The sequence below is a fragment of the Emydura macquarii genome, unplaced genomic scaffold (assembly GCF_026122565.2).
Source record: "Emydura macquarii macquarii isolate MOO-44397 ecotype Brisbane River unplaced genomic scaffold, CSIRO-AGI_Emac_v2 contig_450, whole genome shotgun sequence".
Taxonomy (NCBI): Eukaryota; Metazoa; Chordata; order Testudines; family Chelidae; genus Emydura; species Emydura macquarii.
Genome location: NW_027130587.1, coordinates 70,551 through 95,195, shown reverse-complemented (window position 1 = coordinate 95,195; position 24,645 = coordinate 70,551). Strand labels below are relative to the sequence as shown.

The window sequence follows — 24,645 nt, the reverse complement described above, 5'->3', positions numbered from 1 at the left end:
CTTTTCTGCAGAACTGCTGCCTAGCCAGTTGGTCCCGTCTGTAGCTGTGCATGGGATTCTTCCGTCTTAAGTGCACGACTCTGCACTTGTCCTTGTTGAACGTCATCATGTTATTTAAAATACCACTCATTTCCTTGCTGTGGGAAAACTAAGAAAGAAAGGAAACTTATGGTGTCTTTGCTGACTATGTCTACACTATGAGCTAGGGGTGATTCCTCTGCTTGTGTACATACCCTTATGCTAGCAGTCATTAAGCTTCTGCAAGTGTCAATAGCAGCATGACCACAATAGCACAGGTAGAGGTACCAGAGCACCGCTAAGCTGTGTCGAATACAAACCTGCCTGAAACGGAGGGTACATACTCTGCATGGCTAAACCATGAGTCCACTACCATTACACATGCTACCACAGCTGTGCAGCTATTTATACTCATACTAGCTTAATGAGAGCTAGTTCAAGTATGTATACACGAGCAAGGGAATCACACCCCTCGCTCGTACTGTAGATGTGGCCTACATTTTTAGGGCTCCCCCCCTTTTTTTTCCTCCTTTTGTTATTTTCTCTAAGGGGAACAATTCTTCAAATAAGAAAGATAAGTCTAAAATGTTTACCACAGAGGGATAAGATTCAGTACAGCAAGGTCTGAAACTGTGTAGTTCAAGGTCTAAGACACTCTCCCTCCTGCTCTATTTTAAGGTATCTGAAGTAACATTCATGCTTGTTTACAGGCTTTTCTACTTAAAACACCTGTTGGAGAATTCCAAAAATCCTTACGCCTAGTACAGAAGAATTTCTGTGTCTCCAGTCAAAGTTTAGAAAGATATTGCTGCATTTATTTTTGCAATGCTGTTATGATTCTCCCTAAAAGCTTAGGTGCAATTTGTTTCAAGATTCTTATTTCAGCTTTTGCCAAAAACTTCGGTCTGTATTTGTTTATTTGGTAGAGATGGAACAGAGTTGGCATATGAACTGAATTGTTCTCGCTCAACAATTCAAAATTTCAGTTTCAAAAGCCTAGACAGTGTGCAATTGATTTCTGTACTACTGAGTTTATTTATTTGCCTTTGGAAATGAATATTAACTTAGTAATTTCAAGATCAGGTAAACTGTGTCTGCAACAAACTGATGTTCAGTAGGCAGAAGCTACTGGCCTTGTGCAGAAACTGCAGTTATTTGAGAAGCATCCACTTCAGGTGTGCCTGAGTCCTGTGCCTTTGATCAGAGAGTTCTAGGAGCAGTGCCTGTTCAGCCTGCACATGCACCTCACACATCCTTATGCCCATACCAAGGCAATATGGGGCTGTGCAGGCAAACCGCCCTCAGTTCCTTCTCCACCACAAAGTCCCATCACCAAGAAGAGTCCAAAGCAGAAGGGAAGGGAGGAAGGGAGACACATCTCGAATAGCTCCATTTACTGCACAAGGTGAGGAACCTCTCCTTCAAGCAGTGTCTCTGAGGGTGCTCCACAGGCAGTACACCCCTAAGGAAACAGAAGGTTTGGAACAGAGTCCAATACAGAGGAGAGAACTGCATTGCCTATGGCACCATCAGATCTTGCAGCAGGCACCAAGGCATAATGGTTAGAAAAAGTATGAACAGAGGACCAAGTTGCTGCTCTACAAATATCTGCTACTGATACGTTCTTCAGTAAGGCTACAGAAGTAGATAGTACTCTTGTGGAATGTGCTATCACTCTTGGAGGAGGCTGAACCTGATTTCGCTCATAACAGATTTGATACATCCAGAAATCCATTTCTCTCTCCCAGGAGGTGAAGAGCTGACAGATTGATGTGATTCTGAATACACCATTCCAAAAATTTTATAGCTTTTTAACAAAGATGAGATTATCTTCTACTTCCCTATCTGTTTATAATACGTGGCTGTGGAATAGTCTGTGAGAACTTGCTCTGAAGAGTACTTCATGAGAGGCAGAAAGGTTTTGCAAGCTAATCTCACCACTCTTAGTTCAAGTACATTTATGTGGATTGTGGATTCTCGACATGACCAGAGGCCATGAGTCTGAAAGTGATCTATATGTGCACTCCAGTCTATCTTGGATGCATGTTATCAGAATTTTGGGTATGACTGGAGAAGCAAACAGAATTCCCACACAAATATTTCCCTCTGTTATCCACCATTCCATCAAGGTTAGAATCTGATCTAGAATCAGTACCTGTAATGACGTATCGTGGAGAACTGGTTTGTAAACTGACTTGATCCATACTTGAAATGCTCTCAGATATAATCTAACCATCAGAGGAGTGACGTTCTGGAACAGCCTTCCAAGGGGAGCAGTGAAAGCAAAGAACTTAGCTGGCTTCAAGACTGAGCTTGGTAAGTTTATGGAGGGGATGGTGTGATGGGACAGCCTAATTTGGCAATTAACTGATCTTTTGACCCATATACTGATTGCCATATTTGGGGTTGGGAAGGAATTTTCTCTTAGGGCAGACTGGCAGAAGCTCTGGGAGGTTTTTCGTCTTCCTCTGTAGCACATGGCACGAGTCACTTGCTGGTGGATTCTCTGTACACCTGAAGTCTTTAAACCATGATTTGAGGACTTAAATAACTCAGTCATGGGTTAGGGGTCTATTACTGGAGTGGGTGGGTGAGTAAAGTGCTGTGGCCTGCGTTGTGCAGGAGGTCAAACTAGATGATCATAATGGTCCCTTCTGACCTTAAAATCTGAGTCTATAAATGGGTTACAAGCATACAAGAAGCCATGTGGCCTAAAGGTTTGAGACACATTCTTATTGTAGTCAGAGGGTAAGTAGGGAAGTGAAAGATTGAATTTATTATTTGAAATCTGTTACTGCATCTAGGAGAGCTCAAATTAATTGTATAGATGGGGATGGATTCAGATTTGACTTTATGTTGATCCTCAAACCCTGGGATGAAAATAAATGATTCACTTTCCTTGCTGCTGCTATGACTTGAGTTCCCACACACAAGTCAGCTGTCTGACTAAGAATAAATGTGCAACCCTTGTCTGCGTAAATGAGCTCCACCGTTAATAGGTGCTTTATGAACACCCTGAGGGCTACTGACATTCTGAAAGGAAATGGCCACAAATTTATAATGACTCACCAGAACCATAAAAAGTACGTATTTTCTATGAGCAGGATGTACTAGCACACAAATAAGCAACCTGTAAGTCAAGGGTGTCACACGGGCTGGCTTGAGGGGGGGGGGGTAGGGGGGGCAGCATTTAGTATATTGTGTGACATCAGTATGGCAGAGTCGTGATAATGTGTGTGAGGTGTATCATGTCAGGTACTGTTAGGAGGGATATATTGTGCTGAGTAAGATAATAATACTCATGTTCATGTATTATAGGTGAAATGAAAGTTATGAATATATTTGATATTTCTGTATGTTAAGTTGGGCTGGCTGGGACACACCCCAGACAGAGGCAGTAAGACAATAGCCTGCTTAATGGCCCATCAAGACACTCACAAATGGGAGGGGCCCAAGCACACCTGAAGAGTTATCAGGATCGACCCATGTGACTCTGGACCCCAGGCACACCTGAAGAGTCACCAGGATTGGCCCATGTGACTCTGGACTCCAGTTTGGTTCTTGTGACTGCCCACAGGCTGCATGGCTGGGGGAGGGGGTTTATAAGATCAAACCACAGGATCCATTTTGTCTATGCTCCTGTCCAGCTGCAGACACACATCTACCTCTGGATCCATTCATCTTGCAGCTGAACCGAAGGACCTAGACCCATCCAGGTACTGGATGTGAACCAGAGGGAATATACAAGCCTGCAACTCCACATTTCTTCCAGAAACCTGATGTATATGGATTTTTAATCATTTGTATATCTGTGATTGCTCTAATCTTAACATTTCTCTCATGGTTTATTCCTTTCTTTTTACAATAAACCTTTAGTTTTAGTTACTAAAGGATTGGCTGGCAGCGTGGTATTTTAGGTAAGATCCAAACTTATACTGAACTGGCACTGTGGCTGACCCCTTGGGGTAAGAGGGAACCTTTTTAGTAAAGAGCATAAAGTTTAAGTAACTGGTCTGTTTACTGGACCTGGTGCTGATTTGGGAGCCTGAAGCTGAAATGCAGTAAAGGGGGCTGTGTGTATTTGTGTACTGGCTTCTGTGGGGATTCAGAAGTGCAGTTTGTGGCTGGTTGGGAAGTTTGGCTTCAGTGCCACCCACCAGTGCTGGAAGAATCGCTCTCCTTTTACAGCCTGCCCTGACCTTGGCATTATCAGTTGGCTACCCTGGACACGGACAGGTCACAAAGGGTAATGAACTAGTGCAGGAATTATTTAAGTGAGAATTACTATGGGAACTTTGGGCACATAAAATGAATTTGCTGCCATTTCCGAGATCTAAAATCAGACACCAGCCAATTTTTTTTTCTGTATGAGAAAATAAGGAGAATTATACTGAGAAGTTTTCTGACCTGTGTTATACAAAAGGTCAGACTATATGATCGCAATGTTTCCTTCTGACCTTGGAATCTATGAATCTACAAATAACATCAAATTTGTCTCTATGCTCTTGAAGGCAACTTGTTCTTAAAATCTGTCAGTCTATCCCACTGCAAATAATCATTTAGATGGCATAGCTTGATAATTTGCTATCCTGACCTATAAAGATGCTGAAGAATATATTTTCTTTTGAGAAAATCCAATCTTTTGGGTTCTCTCTCCTTAGGAGAAGATTTCCCAGAGTGTTTTGATCTCTCATTGCCTGCAACAACAACTAATGATGATGACGCTGGATGGATATAAAAACACTCAAATCAGATGGCACCTGATATCTAAGATCAGCACATTTTGAAGTAGCTGAAATGGAGGCAGGGTAGCCTAGAGATCTTTTGCTGAATGCAATATCCCTTCATTAACAGGCAGTGCAACCCTATTTTGGGATATGCTGGCTGTAGAATATCAAATAATTTATGTTTTTTCCTAAGCTATATCTAAAAGAACTTCCAGTATCTGTGCCATACGCTTCAATAATTCTTGAAAAGTTTTAAAATCATCAGCTGCAGGTGATGTGGCATATTCAATGGTTTCATCAGATAAGACAACGACCCAGGTAAAGAATCAGAAGGATTTTTCTGATGGGCAGATATTTCACCTTCACTTAAAGTTCTTCACCTTGAACTTAACAAGGAAAGTGATCAGAACCATACGAGTCTGCAGCCCATGATTCACAAATCGATCTCATATCTTGTGGGAGAAATCGCGGCTATCGGGGCCATGCAGGCTAATGTGGCCAAGGTTGTGGGACATTTGGCCAATTCAGAGAAAACCAAAGGGCATGATGAGAATGAGTGTCCTCAAATCTGGTAGGAAGATCCTTCTAATTGTTTTTCCTCCATCTATATGGCTTCCTTTCTGGCACTTGAATCAGGGAAACATCCAGGACTGGTGACTTGGTTTCTTGAGTGACCTAGGGTCTGCTGAGGATACAAAAGAATTATTTGGAACCACAAAATTATTTGTATAAGACATCTAGATTGAGGATGTTGCAGGTGCCTCTTCATACACTGAAGATCCCTCAGCAGCTGAAATCACTGGTGAAGAGTGGGACTTTACTGAAGTTTTTGGTGCCAGCAAAGGCGGCCCTGCAAAGAACTGTCCTGAGCACTCAGATGTCAAGAGGAGCAGTGCTGATGCAGTCGGTGCCAAAGAGAGGAAAGTCAGATGCCCTTTTGAACTCCTCTTCCCTTCAATTCTTCTTCTGACATGGAAGTCTTCTGCAATAGCTCCCTGCTGCAGTGCAGTACAGAGGATTCCAGTCCCGTTCCTTCCCCCACCGGCAGTGGCAGCTGCTCACATCTGACACTGGCAGTAACAGCTCCTTTGAAGAGCTCCTCTTTGCACTCAGCACCAGAAAGAGATCTCAGTGCATGGGAGCGGACTTGAATTCACGGCTACTCAGTCCTGGGACAGTAGGGGTCCCTGACTGCTCTGATGGATTTTCCTGAGTCTGCCTCAGCTGCTTACTTGCTCCTGTGTTTGGTGTCATATCTCTGGAGACAGGAGAATTGGAGAGATGAACTGCCTCTCCTTTTGTATATGCTTCTTACAGGACTTGCAAATGGCACATTTATCCAGTGTATGTTCCTCACCCAAACAGTAAAGGCATCTGTCATGGGTGTCAGTTAGATCAATAACCTACCCACAGCAGGGGGGCATGACTTCAAACCTTGTGATGTAAGTCGTGCCATAAGAAGATCTCCCCCACCCCCTTTTTTTTGGCTGACTTATTGCTAACAAACTAAATGAAACAGTAACAAGTAACTAATAACTAACGATAAACAAACTACTAACTACCAAGCTGTATACTAGGTAGCAAGAACAGTACACAGGGACACTATGCTGTTCTGAATCACTACCTAAAGGCCGTTTGAAGGAAATGAGTGGTGCCTGGAGTCACTTTACCCTTTATGCTCCTGGGGGCGGGGGCAGGGGGGAAGAGGGGAAAGAGGTGATAAGGCATGTAGGGCACATCCACAACCCCTGCTGTACAGTGCTAGTGAAAATGTTCAGATCTCCTGTGCTAGGGCATATGGGCACCATGAACAAGTGGGGTCCCCATATGCAGTAACTCGAAGAAGTGGAGATTAATGCTACAGAGTCCACATGTAAGGCATTTCTCCTCACACCACACCAACCTTCATCATTATTTTTTTAAGTGGCGCTAACAGTTTCCCATCAATGACGACAAATTGCTTAGTATGTTATACCTTTGACTGTCCTATTCATGTAGACTGTAAGCTCCTTGGGAGCAAGGGACCATTCTTCCTTTGTGTTTGTACACTGCTAAGCACAGAGGGGTTCTGTTCTCGACGGGGGCATTCAGATGTTACCACAACATGACTAAAAAGAGGAAGTTACTCACCTTGTGCAGTAATGATGGTTCTTTAAGATGTGTGTCCTTGTGGGTGCTCCACTGTACGTGTATTTGCATCCCTGAGCCTCTAATCGGCAATTTTAGGTAGCAGTGTCCATTCAACACGCACATGTGCCCACCCTCCCTTGTGGTCTGCCTCGAGTCTCTCTAGTGCTGTGCGGGCAAACCTTCTCTACCGAGAGTCCCTTGACAGGAACTCTGAAGCAGAGGGAACAGGGCGGGTTGTGGAGCAGCCATAGGGACATACATCTAAAAGAACCATTGTTACTGCACAAAGTGAGTAACTTCCTCTTCTTCTTTAAGTAGTGTCCCTATGGGTGCTCCACTTTAGGTGACTCCACAGTAGCATCCCCCATGGAGTAGTGGAGCTTCAGAATGGAGTCTGTTATTGAAGATAATAGTGTAGCCAAAGATGGCATTAGAGTCTGAGTCTCGGGTAATCGCTTAGTGTTCCACAAAAGTATAAGCAGAGGCCCAGATTGCTGCCCCGCAAATTTCAGAGACGGGGACATCTTTAACAAACACGACTGAGGTAGGGAAATGGATCATGGAGTGTGTGCAAATTCCTGACAGGATAGTAGGTTCCGAACATGGTAACAGTAGTTAACGCAACTGGAAACACGTTTAGAGAATCTCTGAGTTGACATTGTGAAGCCTTTGGATCTTTCTGCGAATGACACGAAGAGCTTTGGAGACTTCCTAAAGTCTTAGTCCTGTGTAAATAGAATGCTAGCACCCTCCTAACATCCAGCATATATAATGTTGCCTCCCTATTATCAAAAGGTGTTTTTTAGAAAAAATACAGGGAGGGAATTAGCTGCTTCATATGGAAGGACGAGGTCACATTAGGGAGGTTGGGGTGTGGCCTCAAGGTGACCTTGTCCTTAAAGAAGATCGTGAATGGTGGGTGCACCATGAAAGCCGCTCTCTCCCCTATCCTTCAAGCTGAAGTAATGGCCACCAGGAATGCCATCTTCATAGATAAGTGTAATATGGAGCAAGTAGCCATAGGCTCAAAGGATGGTCTGGCCATGGTTCTTAGAACTAGACTGAGGTCTCAGGCTGGAATGGGTGGTCTAACGTACAGGAAAAGATTTCCCATGCCTTTAACAAATCTGCGCATTGCTGGGTGGGCGAACACTAAGTATCCGTCCACTGGATGGTGGAAGGCCATTATAGCCACTAGATGAACTTTAAGTGAGCTAAGAGATAGCCCAAACCATTTGAGGTCTAGAATATAGTCCAGAATCAACAGGAGGGAGGAAGATGTTGGGTCCACTTGCTTGGAATCACACCAAACTTGGAATTGTTTCCACTTTTGAAGATAGGTACAATGAGTTGCCAATTTCCTACTCTGCAGTAACACTTCTTTTACCTTTTCAGAGCATTCGCTTTCTAGGTATTGGAACCAAGAAGGAGCCAAGCCTGAAGCCAGAGGATCCACATGTTGGGATAAAGGACCCTTCTGTTGTTCTGGGAAAGCAGGTGAGGAAGGGGCCAAAGAGGAATTGGAGGGCTAGTTGCACCAGGTATGGGAACCAAACTTGTCTCGGCCAGGAAAGGGCAATCAGAATAACTTTCGCTTTCTTGCTCTGCATCTTCAACAGGACCCTGGATATCAGAGGAAATGGGGGAAAGAGGCACAGTAGGTCTCTGCCCCTAGGGACGACAAGGGCAACCCCCAGGGACTGTTTCCCCAGTCCGGCGCTGGAGCAGTTGTAAGGACATTTCCTGTTCCGGTAGGTGGCAAAAAAGTCTACTGTCAAGGTCCCCCATAGGTTGAATATGTCGTGAAGCACTGCAGGGCTCATTTCCCATTTGTGATCATGGGAGAAGTTTTGACTGAGGCTATTAGCTGTCACATTCTGTATCCCTGGCAGGTGAGCAGCTAAGAGGAACACATTGTGGTGAACGCACCAATTCCAAATATTAGCACTTCCGCACAAAGGGAGGGTGATTTAGTGACCGTTTGGTGATTTATGTTGAATGTACAGGTCACATTGTCCATCATAACCTTTGTGTATCCCTGATGAATGGGAAAAAGTGTATACAGGCATTTCTGACAGCTCTTAGTTCCAAGAGATTGATGTGGAGGACCGCTTCAGAGGGAGACCACTTGCCCTGAACCTTGTGGTCACTCAGATCGGCTCCCCTGCCTATCAGGAAGGCATCTGTTATTAGGGTGAGTGTTAGTGGAGATTGGATGAACGGAAAACCTACACGGACTCTGGTAGGTTTCTTCCAGCAATCCAGGGAGTGTTTGATCCTGGAGGATATGGAAAGTGGCTTGTCTAGCCCATCCCTGTTTGGGGAGCAGACAGATCTGAGTCACATTTGCAGACATCTCATGAATAGCCAGGCATGTGGAGTCACAAATGTACATACCACTATGTGCCCCAGGAGCTGGAGGCAATTCCTGGTCGTTTGTGGGCCAGCCTGGACTGTCCCTATGAGGCTCAACAAGTTATTGAATCTTTGCAGCAGAAAGAATGCTATCGCCTGCACCAAGTCGAGTTCAACCCCAATAAACTCCAGACACTGGACTGTGTTCAGGGTTGATTGCCGAGTGTTGAGTTGCAGACCCAGTTGCGCAAATATGTGCATAGTCATCAAGATGGCCTGTATGGTGTTGAAGGAACAAGCTTTGTTTGAGAAGCAAGTCATCCAGGTATGGGTAGATGAAAATACCCAATGTTCATAGGTGCGCTGCTACAACAGTAAGTACCTTGGAGAACATCCTGGGTGTGGCCCAAAGGGAGCACCCTGTACTAATAATTGTTTTGCCCAAGGGTGAATCGGAGAAATCTCCTGTGAGACAGTCAGATGGAAATATGTAAATAGGCATTCTGTAGGTCAAGGACCAAAAACCAATCTCCTTGCTCCAGAGATGGAATAATTGCTGTTAGAGTGACCATCTTGAACTTCTGAGCCTTCACGCATCTGTTTAGTGTCCTGCATCTTTTGCACTGTGGTTCACAGAAGTACTGTGATGGGAGAAACTGGGGTGGTCAGGATCTGTGAGGTGTTTGTGATGTACATTTCCTCTTGTGTCCTAGTGTATAGATACCCAGGGAGTGTACTGTGGCCCTGAAGTTTTTCAGGGTGTGAAGTGACATGTCTGTCTTATCAGTAAAAAGTTTGGGCTGTTTGAACAAGGGATCTTCAACCACTGTCTGCACCTCTTTGGGCAACCCTGAGAGATGTGATCAGGACACCCACCTCATTATGATTGCTGTCAAGACTGAGCAGGCCGCTGTGTCAGCCATGTCCAGTGCAGTTTGTAGCACTGTTCTTGCTACTAATTGGCCCTCTTTGATGATGGCCTGAAATTGTTCTTTTTGTGCTTCTGGTAAGTGGTCAATAAAAGCACTGAGTTTGTCGTAGTTCATGTAATTGTATTTTGCCATTAGGGCCTGATCATTTGAGACCCTAAATTGCAGTGTCACAGATGCATATGTCTTCCACCTGAGGAAGTCTAGCCTCTTCCAGTCTCTATCATAAGGGGTGGATTTGAAGTGATGTTGCTTTCCCTGAGCGTTGATTGCATCACCATGATAGAATTCGGCTGAGGGTGGTGAAGAGGAAGTCCGCCTTCTTAGGGGGAACATAATACTTTTTATCAACCCTTTTGCATGTTGGTGCAATGGAGGTTGGTGTCTGCCATATGACCTTAGCCGGGTCCAGAGGACCCTCGTTGATTGGGAGGGTGATTCTAGAGGAGTAGAAAATGTATAATATATTCAATAGATTACCCTAACGCTATGATGGAGTTAAGTAGAAAACGGGACTGCAAAACATTCCATTTGAGGCCAAAGGTGGTCGAGAAGTAACTAGGGGCAGTTCATCCGCACAGTGCTATATAGCTTCAAAGTGGAGGGAGAGCTCATGTGTGGGCTGAATGGACACTGCTACCTAAAATTGCTGATTAGAGGCGCAGGGTTGCAGATACACCTACAATGGTGCACCCATACGGACAGTACTTGAAGAAAAACAACTACCACACAAGACTATTGTGCTCTCTTATTTTTCTAGGGCAGCTTCAAGGGAGTTCACCAAAAGCACCAATGGCCTGATACTCACGGAGTTTTCTAGGCTGCTTTGGCTGGGAATGCTGTCCCTCCTTTCCATCTGATGGCCGCTTCTTTCCATGCTGTTTGCTCAAATCAAAGAAAAACTGACAAGCTGGTTCTTCCTGTTCAGAAAAATAAAACCAAAAGTCAATTGTGCTCTATCTGTATGATGAAGCCCCCACCTAATATACAAAGCGGTCCTCCTGAAAACTCTGTTTGTTACCCAGCAGATGAGTGACATATTGAGCATAATGGTTTGATCTGCTCTCCTACTAATGCAATGAAGCCCATCTGCCTAGTAACCACATCCCCAGCATGGGAGACTTGTCTAAGACAGCTATCCCCTTTCCCTGTTTCAGCTGCCCTTCTTACTTTCAAAGCTGTTGTTTTTTTATGAATTATTCAGAAGATATTTTTCCATATTCCAGCTGGTGGTAAAACTAGGGCATTCATTTTCTATCATGGTTTTGAAGATTAACTTCTCAGTATCCACACATAAAAATCTTTCTGTGTGTATAATTTTACAAATTAACAATAATTATGTTTAAAGAACATTAAGGTGGCAGAGTCAAGCACTCAAAAATTAGGAATTGCCTGAACAATTAAGGTTGCCTGTGCAAGCTTAACTAAGCCCCCTTGTGTGGATACATATGGTACAGTCTGTAATTACATGAACACATAGTACCTCAATATTAGATACCTTAACTCAGGATTTGCCACTTGGGGCAGGCCTCTTCAATACATTATGTGAAGAAACAGATACTCAATGCCAAGTTTCTTCCTCACTGGCTTTCATGTTACAAAGTACTGTGCTGGAGGTTAGAGAAGGCACAAGATTTTCCTCGCCGCATTGAGTCACTCTGAATGCTCTCTGGGGTGGAGTATGACATGAGTTCTCACTCAGCCTGGGAATTACATCTCCTAAGTGTGTCACAAACAGGTTCCAGTGGGTGTGACCACAGTCTTTCCCATATTGCTAATGGGAGGGAGACCCCAGTCGGGGGGGAGGGAGTGGAGGGTGGGGGGAGAGAGGAAGGGGAAGAGGTTCCAGTATGGAGGACGCTGAGGACCACTGCCTTAACACTATTTCCTCGGTTTCACAAGGTTAAGTCTAGGCAACTTCAGTGTTCTGGAAAGGCAGGAGGCAGTGCTAGGCAACTGAGGTAAAGATTTTTGCAGTGAATATCAACCATAGTTCAGTTTCACAACATTCATAAAACAGTTGACATACACGAGTGTGACTATGCAAACTTCTGCACTAATATGGCTTTTAAGTGGCTGAAAAATCATGGATGTGATTTTCTCTGGGAAAACAGACTTTGAGTCCTTACCACAGAAACAATTCTGAGCCTGTTCTTCTGAAAATTAAAATACTACGAACTTACACGAGTCACAGAAAAATTCACCCTATTTTTGAAAAACTTGAGCCTAACATCCATTGTTGGTGATCATTAAATAATGTGTGTATATAGCACCAGAGGTACACGTCACTTTATGCAGCATGTGTAACTCTGTCCCAAATTGCTCAATGGATAGAAGAAGACATGACACATGTGGGAGAGGTAATTCATAGATGGAATCTATGAATCTTGGGCCAGAAGGGACCATTGCAAATCATATATTCTGACCTCCTGTGTAACACAGATCACAGAAATTCCCCAAAATAATTCTTTTTGAGCTAAAGCACCTTTCAGATTCTGGAGTTCCTTGTGTGGCGCTCTATGAGAAGAGGCTTCTGGGGAAGGCACAGAAGCACTTATGGGAGAAGGAAAGAAAGAGAGCATAGAAAAAATGGAACTGGTAGAGTGCAGGGCTGCACTGGCAATTTATCAGGAGTCTAAGGGTTGTATCCTAACTGACATAAAAACAATGCCAGTCACAGTCACTCTAGCTTCACTGTGGAGGCCTGCTCTACATGGGCCCAGTATGCAAAGAGGCCCATGAAAAATAAGTCACAGCAAGTGGTCTGGACATTCAGAGTTGGACCATGACCTGCAGTCCCTACACACAGCAGCTATGTGCTACACTGTAGAATTCCACGGGCCACACTGAGGCTGCTCCTGGGATCATGCATCAACCCAAACCCTCCCTCAGAAATTCAAAGCACTTTGGATGGAAACACTCAAAGGTTACAAACCAAGCACTCTTTTAAGATGCAGAAGAAAGCAGCAGCTCACACATACAAAAGCAGAACATACTGTACCTCTGCATCTGAGAGCCACTTTGCCTTATGTGCCTCTTTCCCAGATTTCCTATATGGGTTTTCAGTGACATCCTGTGGCTGTTTCACTAGCTCTGCGGTGTCCATTGAGCTCATTGGGAGAATACTAAATGCATAGAGATACTGGAAAAAACAAAAAATGATTCAATGGAACTGAGATTCAGCAAGCCAAGAGGCACTGAGAGGCTAGCTCTGAAAATGAACCACTAGCTTCACAACAGGAATTAAATTCATTTTACGCTTCCATTTTTTGGACCTTTTTGAAAAGCAGCAGCCTATCTGGAAGCAGTACCAATTACATAGATACGAGAAAAGAACAGGGGAAAGTGATAAATTTCTTTCCTCTATTATTTTGACACTTGTTTGCAATTTTCCCCCCAACATTTTCCCTCTCTTGGACTCTTTGGACCTCAGGTCCCAACACCTCCAGAAGACCAGCTGCCCTTTCAGAAGCAGTTTGTTCCCATTAGCAAGTTTTAATTCACTCTTTTATGCAAAGAATAAATATCAACCAGCTCCCAGTTTAGCTTTGGCCACAGGAAAGCTGAGGCTAAGCCAGATGGAACACCAACACACAGTACCTTGGTATTTTGGGCAGAAGGCCGTTTCAAGCCACCACTCTCCCCAAAGGCCCTCACTCTTTTCCACACTGTCTCTCTTCCAGCCTCCACTAGGTGCTTCATTAGCAAAACTACAGAGGGTAGTTTGGAGAATTAGGTAATTATTTTACAACGGGTGCCATCCTAGCTCAGAAGCCTCTTCCAGACTTCTGTTTGTGAAAATATCAAAGGCAGTTTGTTGGAATTGTATCCGAAGATTGATACAGTCTATTTCTGATCCTTTAATGTTACTTTGGATTCTGATTTTATTGGGTGAGAAAGCAGCCCAGAAGCGCTGAATGCTGCTCCCAGACTCCAAGAGCCAAATGGGACATTTCCTTCACAAGAACAAGAAGGAGGGGGAGCTCAAACAGCCCTTGTGACTGAAAAGAGGTTTGCTTTCAGGAAAAAACACCAACTTTTTTCTTTTCTTTTTTTTTTTTTAATTCTGCAGTTTTTTCATACAAAACTGAAGGGCTGTTGGAGCTCACTTGCCATATGCATGTTTGCAAGGGATGTTCCAAGTTCAGTCACCAGGATCTTATGCACTATTCAAATGCCATAAGTGGGATTTTCAGAAGGGGTCAGTACTGGCTTAGTTCTATCTCCACTGAAGTCAATGCTTCTGAAAAATCTATCCTGAGGCTTTTACTGTAAATGGTTTCATCAATCTAATCTCTATTCTCTACCTTTCCTCCTTATGCACCTTCACACAGAAAAACAGAAAGCCTACAATATGTTCACTAAATTGTAAGGGTTTCCATGACACTTCAGTTCATAAAGAAGCCGGACTGCAGGAGGGGAAAAGTGGTAAAGAAGCTGTGAGGAAGGCAGAGATGAGTGACAATGAGGTAGGGGAAGTAGGTTACAATTTTACTATCTTTGCCACTAAAATATTTAAGGATTTTTTTTAAATGACTTTAACTTTGTGGGAGGGTGTGACAGACTGTACCCTGTATTCACCCCGGCCCACTATCATAATAATCTTTGTACAAAGTATGCCTTGTGAGGTATCATTTGAAAACTCAAAATGTGCTGGTCATTATTGTCCTTGTAAAGTATGTGTGGCAACATGGTATGTAAAGTTATAAGATTCCACTGTATGGTATGTTCCAAGTCTGAAGAGTAGCCAAACCAATTCCTCAAAGACAAAGGGCAAGCTGACACCTCAGCCAGATGTAAACAAGGTCAGTGGGCCATTACCTCCTAAGTGGCCACTCTTTAGCATCGAAGGGGACAGGGAAGAAAAATCTACATTTTAGCAAAGAAACAGCAGGGAGTCCCCGCACACACAGTTTGCCTATAGCCATGTTCCCAGCTGGAAATGCTTCTCAAAGGGAAGACAGAACTATAAAAAGAAGGGGCAGATGCCCCAATGGACCTCACTCCCTCCTCCTCGCTGTCCATCCATTCACTGCATGAGAAGGAACAAAAGAAGCAGTCATTAAACAGAAGACGGGGCCCTGGACTAAGAAGTTTGGCCAGTAAGACTGTTGAGAGCATAAGGTGTGAAATACTTGCTTTGAGTTTAACATACATACTAGTTGCATTTTATCTTTATTTTTCTAGTAACCATTTCTGACTGTTATGCCTCATTACTTGTATTCATTTAAAATGTATTTCTTTGTAGTCAATGAATTTATTTTATTGGTTTATCTAATTCAGTGTGTTTGAACTGAAGTGTCTGGGAAACTCCATTTGGGGTAGCAAGTTTGTGCATATCATTCCTATTAATCAAATGACATACTTTATATAAAGCTGGTATCGTCCAGGCGGGGGCTGGGCAGTACAAGATACACATTCCAGGAGGAAAATCTATGGCTGGGAGTGAGTTGGGGTCACCCTGCAGTATAAACACAGCAGGTAAGAGCCTGGATGTGGCTGGCTTCAGCTCACACACAGACCAAGCTGGGAGTGATTTACATGTTATAGGCTGTTTGCGAGCAGTCCAGGACTGGAGGCTACAGCAGCAAAGCAATGTAAGGGGCATCCCAGGTTAGATGACAGGGTGACACAGCTACTTATTAGTGTAACGCTTGAGACTGTTTTCAGCTAACAAGTTGGTCATTAAAACTCATGTAAATGGCTAGTGCAAACATCGGATGAGTCAGGTAGCCAGATGTTCTCTTAGTGATTCTAATTCCAATGAGAACAGCACATTTGCTTTTAGAAATTCCTGTCTGCCAACTATCTAAGGATCCGCCCCCCTTCTTCCTCCACCCTACGCCCCGCCGAGTGTAACCCTAGCATCCTTAACGTAAGTAAAGTGATTAAAAGTGTCTCTGCATGTATGTAACGACCATTATCACTGTCCTCTCCTGATGGGACAATGTCTGTATTTGTAAGTGAATAGATAAAGAATTTAAACTTACTATGTAATCGATAAGAAAGGGTATATAATTGACCACAGTAACCCCATGAAGTTAAAGCTGATTTGTGCTTTACATTAGTATGGATTGTATCTGGGTATGTCAGAGGGGAAGAGAGGTGATTTTAAAATTATTTTCCCTGTTTTTACCCTCATTCATCAAACATAATGGGCACTGGGATATTACTTGCGTGATGAAATTCCAACTTTGCTCTGTTGCAAGTCTGTATGTAGCTGTTACATCAAAAAGGCCGCATCAGCCAATCACTGACCCCAGCCACACTCTAAAAGTGAATTAGGCATCCAAAGACATGCTTGGTCCCACAATAACTACATTTGATAGAAGAAAATAATCGAGCATTTGTCCTTACCTTTTTCTTGCTTGTATTGCCAACATTGGCCAGAGCTATAAATCTGCTGACATGCTGCGCATTCTCCTGTAGAACCACATGGTTTCTTTGGGGGAAAAAAACATTTTAAATGTATTTTTGACAAAGTTATTACAGCAGAAGCTACTATTTGCTAACCTCTACCACTAAAGAACTAGCCAGGAAATCAAATATGCAGACTGTTGTAACTGTTGCTGCATTTTCTTCAGAGTAAGTTGTCTGAGTAATGGCATAATGATGTGGGTATGTAGAGCTCAATTCTACAGGTGCTGAGCACTTTCACTCTGATCCAATGAAGCACAGATGCCTGTGCTTAACTTTAAGCATACAATTACACCCACTCAAGTCAATGAGACTACTCACTTGGTCGAAGTTAAGCATATCCTTAAATGCTTTACTGGATTAGGGCCAAAGTGCTTAGCATGCTACAGAATTAAATTTGAGTCAATAGAGAAGAAGTTCTGAGGGCAGTAGCTAATCAGACCAGAAAAATGTCATAAAAGGCAGTCTGAGTGCAGACAGTATTCTAAAACTACAAATTGCGAATGCTTCCAGCTGGTTTGGCAATAACTCGATCCTGGGCCAACACATTGGCCTTAGACTTTGCTTCGTTTTTATTTACAGATCCAATTATTACACTGGAGACAGAAAACCTTAAATATTGTTTCATTATTAATTATAACTATTAATACAATTACAGAAGTAGTTACTGCTCCAACATTAAAATTCGGTCAGCACTAGAAAACTAACTAGTTGCTGCCCATTTTTGTCTAAAATACATAGCCCTGAACTAAGCCTGAAAATGTTTTAACCACTAATATAGATGGAATGAAACTATTTTTAGCACTCTGACTCAGGATTTCTGTAATATATAATAGATCCTAAGGCCAGGAAGCCCCATAGTGATCATATAGTCTGACCTGCTGTGTAACAAAAGCCATAGAAAAACATCCAATCTTGATTTAAAAATTGTCAGTGATGGAGAATCCACCAAGAGCCTTGGTAAATTGTTCCAGTGGTTAATCACTCTTCACCATTAAAAATGTGTGACTTATTTCCAGTCTGAATTTGTCTAGCTTCAGCTTCCAACCACTGGATCATTGTAAACCTTTGTCTGCTATATTGAAAAGCTCATTATTAAATATTTGCTCCCCTTGTAGCTACTTATAGACTATAATCAAGTCACCCTTTAACCTTTTCTTTGTGAAGCTAAATGGACTAAGCTCCTTGAGTTAATCACTGTAAGGTATATTTTCCATTCCTTTAATCACCCATGGTTCTTCCTTAAACCCTCAACAACTTAACATCCTTCTTGAATTGTGGGCACTAGAACTGGACACGGTCTTCCAGTAGCGGTAGCACCAGTGCCAAATACAGAGATAAAATAGCCTCTTACAAAGGTAAAAAAAAAACCTCTCTACTCCTACTCAAGATTTCCCAGTTCATATATCCCAGGATCGCATTCGTTCTTTTGGGCACCTCATCACAGTAGGAACTCATGTTCAGCTGATTGTTCCCCACAAATCATTTTCAGAGTCTTTGCTTGCAAGGACAGAGTTCTGCATCCTGTAAGCATGGCCTACATTCTTTGTTCCTAGACATACACATTTAACCAGAGTAAAATGCATATTGTTTGCTTGCACCCAGTTTACCAAGCAATCTAATCACTCTTAATCAGAGACCTGTCCTCTTTGTTACTTAACACTCCCCTAATTTTTGTGCCATTTGCAAACTTTAACAGAGATGATTTTATGTTTTATTCCAGATCACTGTGTGTAAAATGTGTAAAATGTTAAAAAATGTAAGGCCAAAAACCAACCTCCATGGGACTGAAAACAGATGCGCTTCATCAGACTATTCCCCAATTACAGTTATAGTCTGACAGTAGAAGTTAGCCCGTTTTTAATCCATTTAATGTGTGACATATTAATTTTATCATTCTATTTTTTTTAAATCAACTGTCATGTGGTACCAAGTCAAACACCTTAGGGAAGTCTATTATGTCAACACTATTATCTTTAGCAACCAAACATATGTCATCAAAAAAGATAGATCCTGTCAAATTAACTCTGTTTTCCAAAAACCCATATTGATTTACATTAATTACATTACCCTCCTTTAATCCTTTATTAATCGAGCCCTCTACTGGATGCTCCATTATCTTGCCAGGGATTCATATCAGACTGATAAGCCTATTACCCTTTAAAAATGCAAGTTAGCTTTCTTCCAGTCTTCTGGAAGTACTCCAGTGCTCCAAGATGTACTGGAAATCAAAATCAATGGTCAAGCGAGCCCTTCAGTCAGTTCTTTTAAAACTCTTGGATGCAAGTGATCTGGACCTGCTAACCGAAAATGTCTAACTTTAGTAGTTTCTATTTAACAGTCTCCAGAGACACCAATGGAATTCAAAGAGTGTTAGATCACCATATAATAGAACTGTATCATGTGTATTTTCCCTAAATACGTAACAAATATTTATTTAACACTTCTGTCTATTCTGCATTATTACTGATAATTCTACCATTTCCATCTAGCAATGGACCAGTGCCATTGTGGTGGATTCTTTGTGTTCCTAATATATTTAAAAAACTCCTTCCTATTGTCCTTAACTCTACTAACCATAGATTTCTCCTTGTGTCCCTTGGCTTCCATTTTCAATTTTCTACAATTCCTAACTTCAGATTTATATTCATTACTATCAGCTTTTCCTTTCTTCCATTTGTTTATATATATAATCTGCCTTCACGTCCCCTTTAAAATAAGGTCTCTTTTGAACCATCTTAGATTTCCTCCTCATTTGTGCGATTGTGGCTATTGGGGCATCTAGGAAGGTGTTCTTAAATGATCCCCAATTATCATTCAAATTTTTCTGATGAAATTTTTCCTCCCAGCTGATCTGGATCATAATTGGTTTTGGGTTTGTGAAGCTGGTCCCATTACAGCACCAAGTGTATATATATATATATTCCTTGTCTGGACTTTATTCTGCTTGCACATTATAAATGATCAAGTCATGATCATTTGTACCTAAACACACAATTTTTAGTTCTGTGATCAGTTCCTCTTTATCTGTTAGGACAAAGTCTAATACCCCTGTACTGGTTGCAACATTTTTTGAGATAGGAAATTATTTGTAATGTTTAGAAATTCCAAGGAGGTTTTAATATTGGCAGCATGAGACTTCTGGCATATGTCACTCAAACTGAAATCCCGCATGATCAGGTTTTTTTTTCTCTACACACGTTATAGATCAGTGTGTGTGTAAGGAAGCGATCATCCTGTTCCATGTGTGTTTGGTGGCCTGTAGCCAAGAACAACCAGTACCCATATTGTTCTTTATCTATTAGGACATGAATAATTATGGATCAAATATTTTTCATCTGAGTTATCAGTGACTTGGAAAAAGTTATGCCATTTTTTAAAGAGTGCCACTCCCACTCAATTCTTCCCGAATAGGTTATAACCATTGATTTTTACCATTCCATTTTGTGAACCATAACACCAGGTTATACCAATTAGATCTAATTTATGCTCATAAATGAGCAATTCCAGTTCTTCGTTTGTTATTCCAGCTCCAAGAATTAGGAGAATTTCAAAAATTCAAGTACAAAATTTCTTCTCTTTATGTCCTTTAACACTCTGATTAATTTTGTTCTCAACATCTCAATTTTGTACTTATATCATCTCTCTTTTTACCATCACCTTATGCTATTAGCTTAACCTCCTCCTGAATACTTAGCCAGCCTGCCACCCAGCATACTAGAGGTAGAGGCCATCCAAACTACACAGACCCCTCTCCACATAAAAGTGGACCATTGTTGCACAAAACCAAAGCTCTCCTACCCAGCAATTCACATCCAGACTCTTCCACCTTCTGTCAGAATATTGTTTCAATTCTTCTGAGTATTGAATCTCCAACAAGGATAGTCTATCTTCCTTGGAAAATTGGAGAACTCTTTGCAGGTAAACTTGATTTTCTTACAGGCTGGGTCAAGCTGCCATCCACATGTATGTCCCATATATCTCCCCCTTCCCTTAGATCTGTTGGATTTAGAAGTATTTTTCATGGTTTCCACATTGAGGATCTTGTATCGATTGGAAACTTGTAGGTGTGTAGAATTCTTCCTGCTTCTCTTCCCTCTGGTGGCCACAATCTGTATAATCTCATCTGTCTCCAATCATGTAGAATGCTGACATGACATCTTGGTGAGGAAATGTGTTTTGTGAAGTTCACAGTAGCAGATATAGTAGTTGCAATATCAGTTCATGGGGATGCATTGCTGACATCTATTAACTGCAACTTCATAGTGTAGATGGGGGTTATGGCCACAAAATATGTTTGAGATGAAGTCAGGAGTATACGATGGAATAAATTAAAATACTTTCAAACTATAAAGCAACTCTTTGATTTTAGAATTCCTTCCCATACTTACAGGAAAACCAAGCTTTCTTATAAAATAAGAGTGGTTTCTCAAGGTCCTACATACCTATAAGGAAGTCTTTCATAATAGGTCTTCTCCAATGCAGCAAAGTGATATCTTGGCTTCAGACTTGTGGCTAACTTAGATATTAACACAGAGCCACATCTCTTAGTATCCATTTCTTCCTATAAAATGCAAATAAAGCATTATTCTAAAATCCTGTGGGTTTGCAATACAGAGAAAAATGGTTCAGCACAGAGTTTCTTTGTTCAATGTATTTTAGAGTTTGCTTTGATATCCATTAAAACAGTGTTTCTCAACCTGGGGACTGCGACCCACGGCAGGGGGAGGAGGATGTGTTCACAGGAAAGGGGGCTTGGGCCTAGGCTTGGGCTTCTGTCCCACCGCCTGGGACTGAAGCCCAAGCCTGAACTTAAGGTAGGGGGAGGTCAAAAAAAATGTCTAAGTCCAAAGGGCGTCGCCAATACGAAAAGGTTGAGAAACACTGCATTAAAGTACAGATCTTCTGTGAAAAGTGACTGTGTAAAAAAAAAAAAAAGCACCTTTTAAAATTAATCAGGGGCTTGATCCTAATTCTACTGAAGTCAGTGCATCAGGATTGAGCCCCACATCTGTGCTGCGTGTATCTAGAGTTGTGCTGCTCATTTTAGTGACAAAAACCTGTTATTTACTTGTAACTGTGGTTCTCCGAGATGTGATGCTGTCATGTTTTCCACTTAGGTATGTGCACACCAAGTGCACCATAGCTGCAGAAATTTGCCTAGCAGTACCTGTAGAGGGATGGCACTTGCAGCTCATGGATATACCCCCTTCACAGGCTACATGAGGTGACGCCCCCCTGATCCTCCCACAGTTCCTTCACAGTAAATGCCCAGAAACAAGACTACAGTGCAAAGGAATGGAGAGTATACATGTCTGCATCACATCTCAAAGAACCACGGTTACAGTAAGTAACCATTTCTTCTTCTTCGAGTAGATGCAGACATGTATTCCACTTAGGTGACTCCCAAGCAATACCAACTCCCCCAGGAGGGGGAGCTTGGAGTCTATCTAAACAAGAACTGTAGGACCGCTCTACAAAAGCCTGCATCCATCCTGGAAGATGTGGTTATGACGTAATGGTTCATGAATGTATACATCAACTACATAGCACTTGCAAATGTCCAACATGGAAACATCACTGAGGAACATTATGGACATTGCTTGTAGATGAAGGAGCCCTTTTGAGAATCTTGGTATCATGGCACTGGAGAAGACGGATCTTCCCTGAATAAAAGGATGAAATACCAATATACCTACCAGATGCACTTTCAATTAACTGAATGCAAGCCTCAGTGACTGAAGGTGCAGCAAGTGTTAGGATATAAGTATATAATTTAGGTTTGTATAAGCATTTAGGCTTGTGTATCTGCCTGAGATGGTATTCTGGGCCTGCTTTTGGGGCTGCTTGCCTGCCTGAAAGCTAAGGTCTTGAAGATGCACATGTAAGTAAAGAACAAAAAGACATACTGTGTTCCTCTTACCTATCCACAACCAGATGGGTTCTCTTTATTACTGTGGGAAAGATAAGGGATGTAGTTAAAATGTTTCAAGGCATAGTGGAGATTCGGTATAAGACAAGCAACCAGCTGGGAGGTGCAAGGGGGGATGAAGAGAGGTGTGAGAAAGAAATACTATAGGGCCATAAAGTGACCATGGCCAAAATGTAACCTCGCTCCCTGCCCCTTCCATGAGGTACAAAGAGGTTGTACTAAAGCCCCATACTCAGGCCCTCCAAAACAGAACATGACCATATACTGGAAGGGGTGACATGGGGGGAAAGGGGAAGAAGGCCCTACAGATATAATTAAGGCTATCAAGAAGGAGGGGTGTCACACTGGCTGGATGGGGGGAGGGGGCATTTATTATATTATTTAACATCAATATGTCAAAATCATAGTAATCCATGTGAGATATGCCATGTCAGATACTGTTAGAAAGGCTATAATGTGCTAAGTAAGATGATAATGTTTATGTTCATGTGTTATATGTGTAATGGAAGTTATGGATATGGTTGATATATCTGTATTTCAAATTGTGCTGTGTCTGGGACACACCCCAGACAGGATGGCTGCAGTGATAGCCTGCTTAATGGCCCATTAAGAAATTCACAGGTACAAGGCGCCCAAGGGGAGAAGCCAGGGATATACCTGATGAGTCACCAGGACTTACTCATGTGACTCCGGACTCCATTTTGGTTCCTGTAAAATTCCACAAGCAGCATGGCACAGACCAAAGGACACAAAAGGCAGCTGCCCAGGATCCATTTTGTCTTCAGTCACCAATCTTTAGTCTTTCAGTCATCACCTACCTCTGGATCAACTCATCTACTGAAGCTGTGAAACAAAGGACTGAGACCCATTCAGGTACTGGATGTACACCAGAGGGATTATACAAGCCTGCAAACTCTACAATTCTTCTAGAAACCTGATGCATAAGGACTTTCAAATCAGTTGTATGTATCTGATTGCTTTAATCCTTTAACACTTCTCTTTTAGTTTGTTTCTTTCTTTTTATAATAAACCTTTAGTTTTAGTTACTAAAGGATTGGCTGGCAGCGTGGTATTTTGGGTAAGATCTAAACTTCTATTGATCTGGTGCTGTGGCTGACCCTTTGGGATCAGGAGAAACTTTTTTGGTAAAGAGCATAGAGTTAAATAATTGGTCTCTTTACTGGACCTAGTGGCTGACTGGGAGCCAGAGGCTGAAATGCAGTAAAGGGAGCTGTATATATTTTTATTTTGGCTTCATGATAACCAGTGTGGGGAATCAGGAGCACTGTTTGTGGCTGGTTGGGAAGTCTGACTTCAGTGTTGCCCACCAGTGCTGGGAAAATCTGCTCTCCTTTATCAGCCTGCCCTGACCTTGGCATTTTCAGGTGGCTGCCCTAGGCACAGACAGGTAACAAGGGTTCTGTTGGCATAAGTAGCCATAGTTAGGAGAGGAGGGAGCTCCATCGACATGGAACTATGGTTGGAGGAGAAAGGGAACTATCAGCGTACAGAGATAAGCCTGACTGGTGTAAAGGGGCTGGAAATATGACTATGGTCTGGCGTGAAGATCTTCCTATGGTTTTATGCGTGTTTGTGTAGTCCCAATAAACCCATCACAGATTGCCTGCAATTTGGACTCTACACCATTGCTTTCCAGCGAACTGTGTCTGGGAACTGAGAGGGAACGGGGCGGGGGAGTCCTAACAACCAGTACTCCAAAACATCATGGACAGACACCAGTGTTGGTTGGATTCTGCAAGTTAGCGACCACTCTGAAAATTTCTTTCATTTCACTGAATAGGCCATCCTGGTGGAGGATTTTCTACTATTGAGGACTTGTTGGACAGCCATCGAACACCTTTCTTCCTCTTCGTTCAGCCATGCAGCAGCCATGCCATGAGATGCAGGGAGCTGAGCACAGGATGCAAGGTGTGGTGTTGGTTCCAAGTGAGTTAAGTCAGGATGGGAGGAAGCGGTATGGGAGACTGAAAAGACAGCGTGAGAAGGCTGGAGAACCAGCATTGGCTTGGCCACACTAGGGAGGAACGAGCTTGGTCTGATTTGCCTTGAGCTTGAGGATGACCTGACAGATGATTGGGATTGGGGGAAAAGTGTATGGGAGAGCCAACTGCCAGCT

General features: G+C 42.5%; 1 protein-coding gene across 2 annotated transcripts in view; it reads right to left on the bottom strand.

The window, feature by feature from the left end:
• CWF19L1 (CWF19 like cell cycle control factor 1) overlaps positions 1-24,645 on the bottom strand; it is a 63,595-nt gene that overhangs the window by 16,533 nt on the left and 22,417 nt on the right. For both annotated transcript variants that reach the window (XR_010917952.1, XM_067537717.1), the window contains exons 6-9: positions 21,022-21,140; positions 16,517-16,601; positions 13,161-13,301; positions 10,968-11,079 (exon numbers count right to left, since the gene is read on the bottom strand). Coding sequence is in view for 1 of the 2 variants with exons in the window: in XM_067537717.1 (XP_067393818.1) it covers positions 10,968-11,079; positions 13,161-13,301; positions 16,517-16,601; positions 21,022-21,140 (457 nt within the window). In the remaining variant the exon portion in view is untranslated. The remainder of the gene's footprint in view (positions 1-10,967; positions 11,080-13,160; positions 13,302-16,516; positions 16,602-21,021; positions 21,141-24,645) is intronic.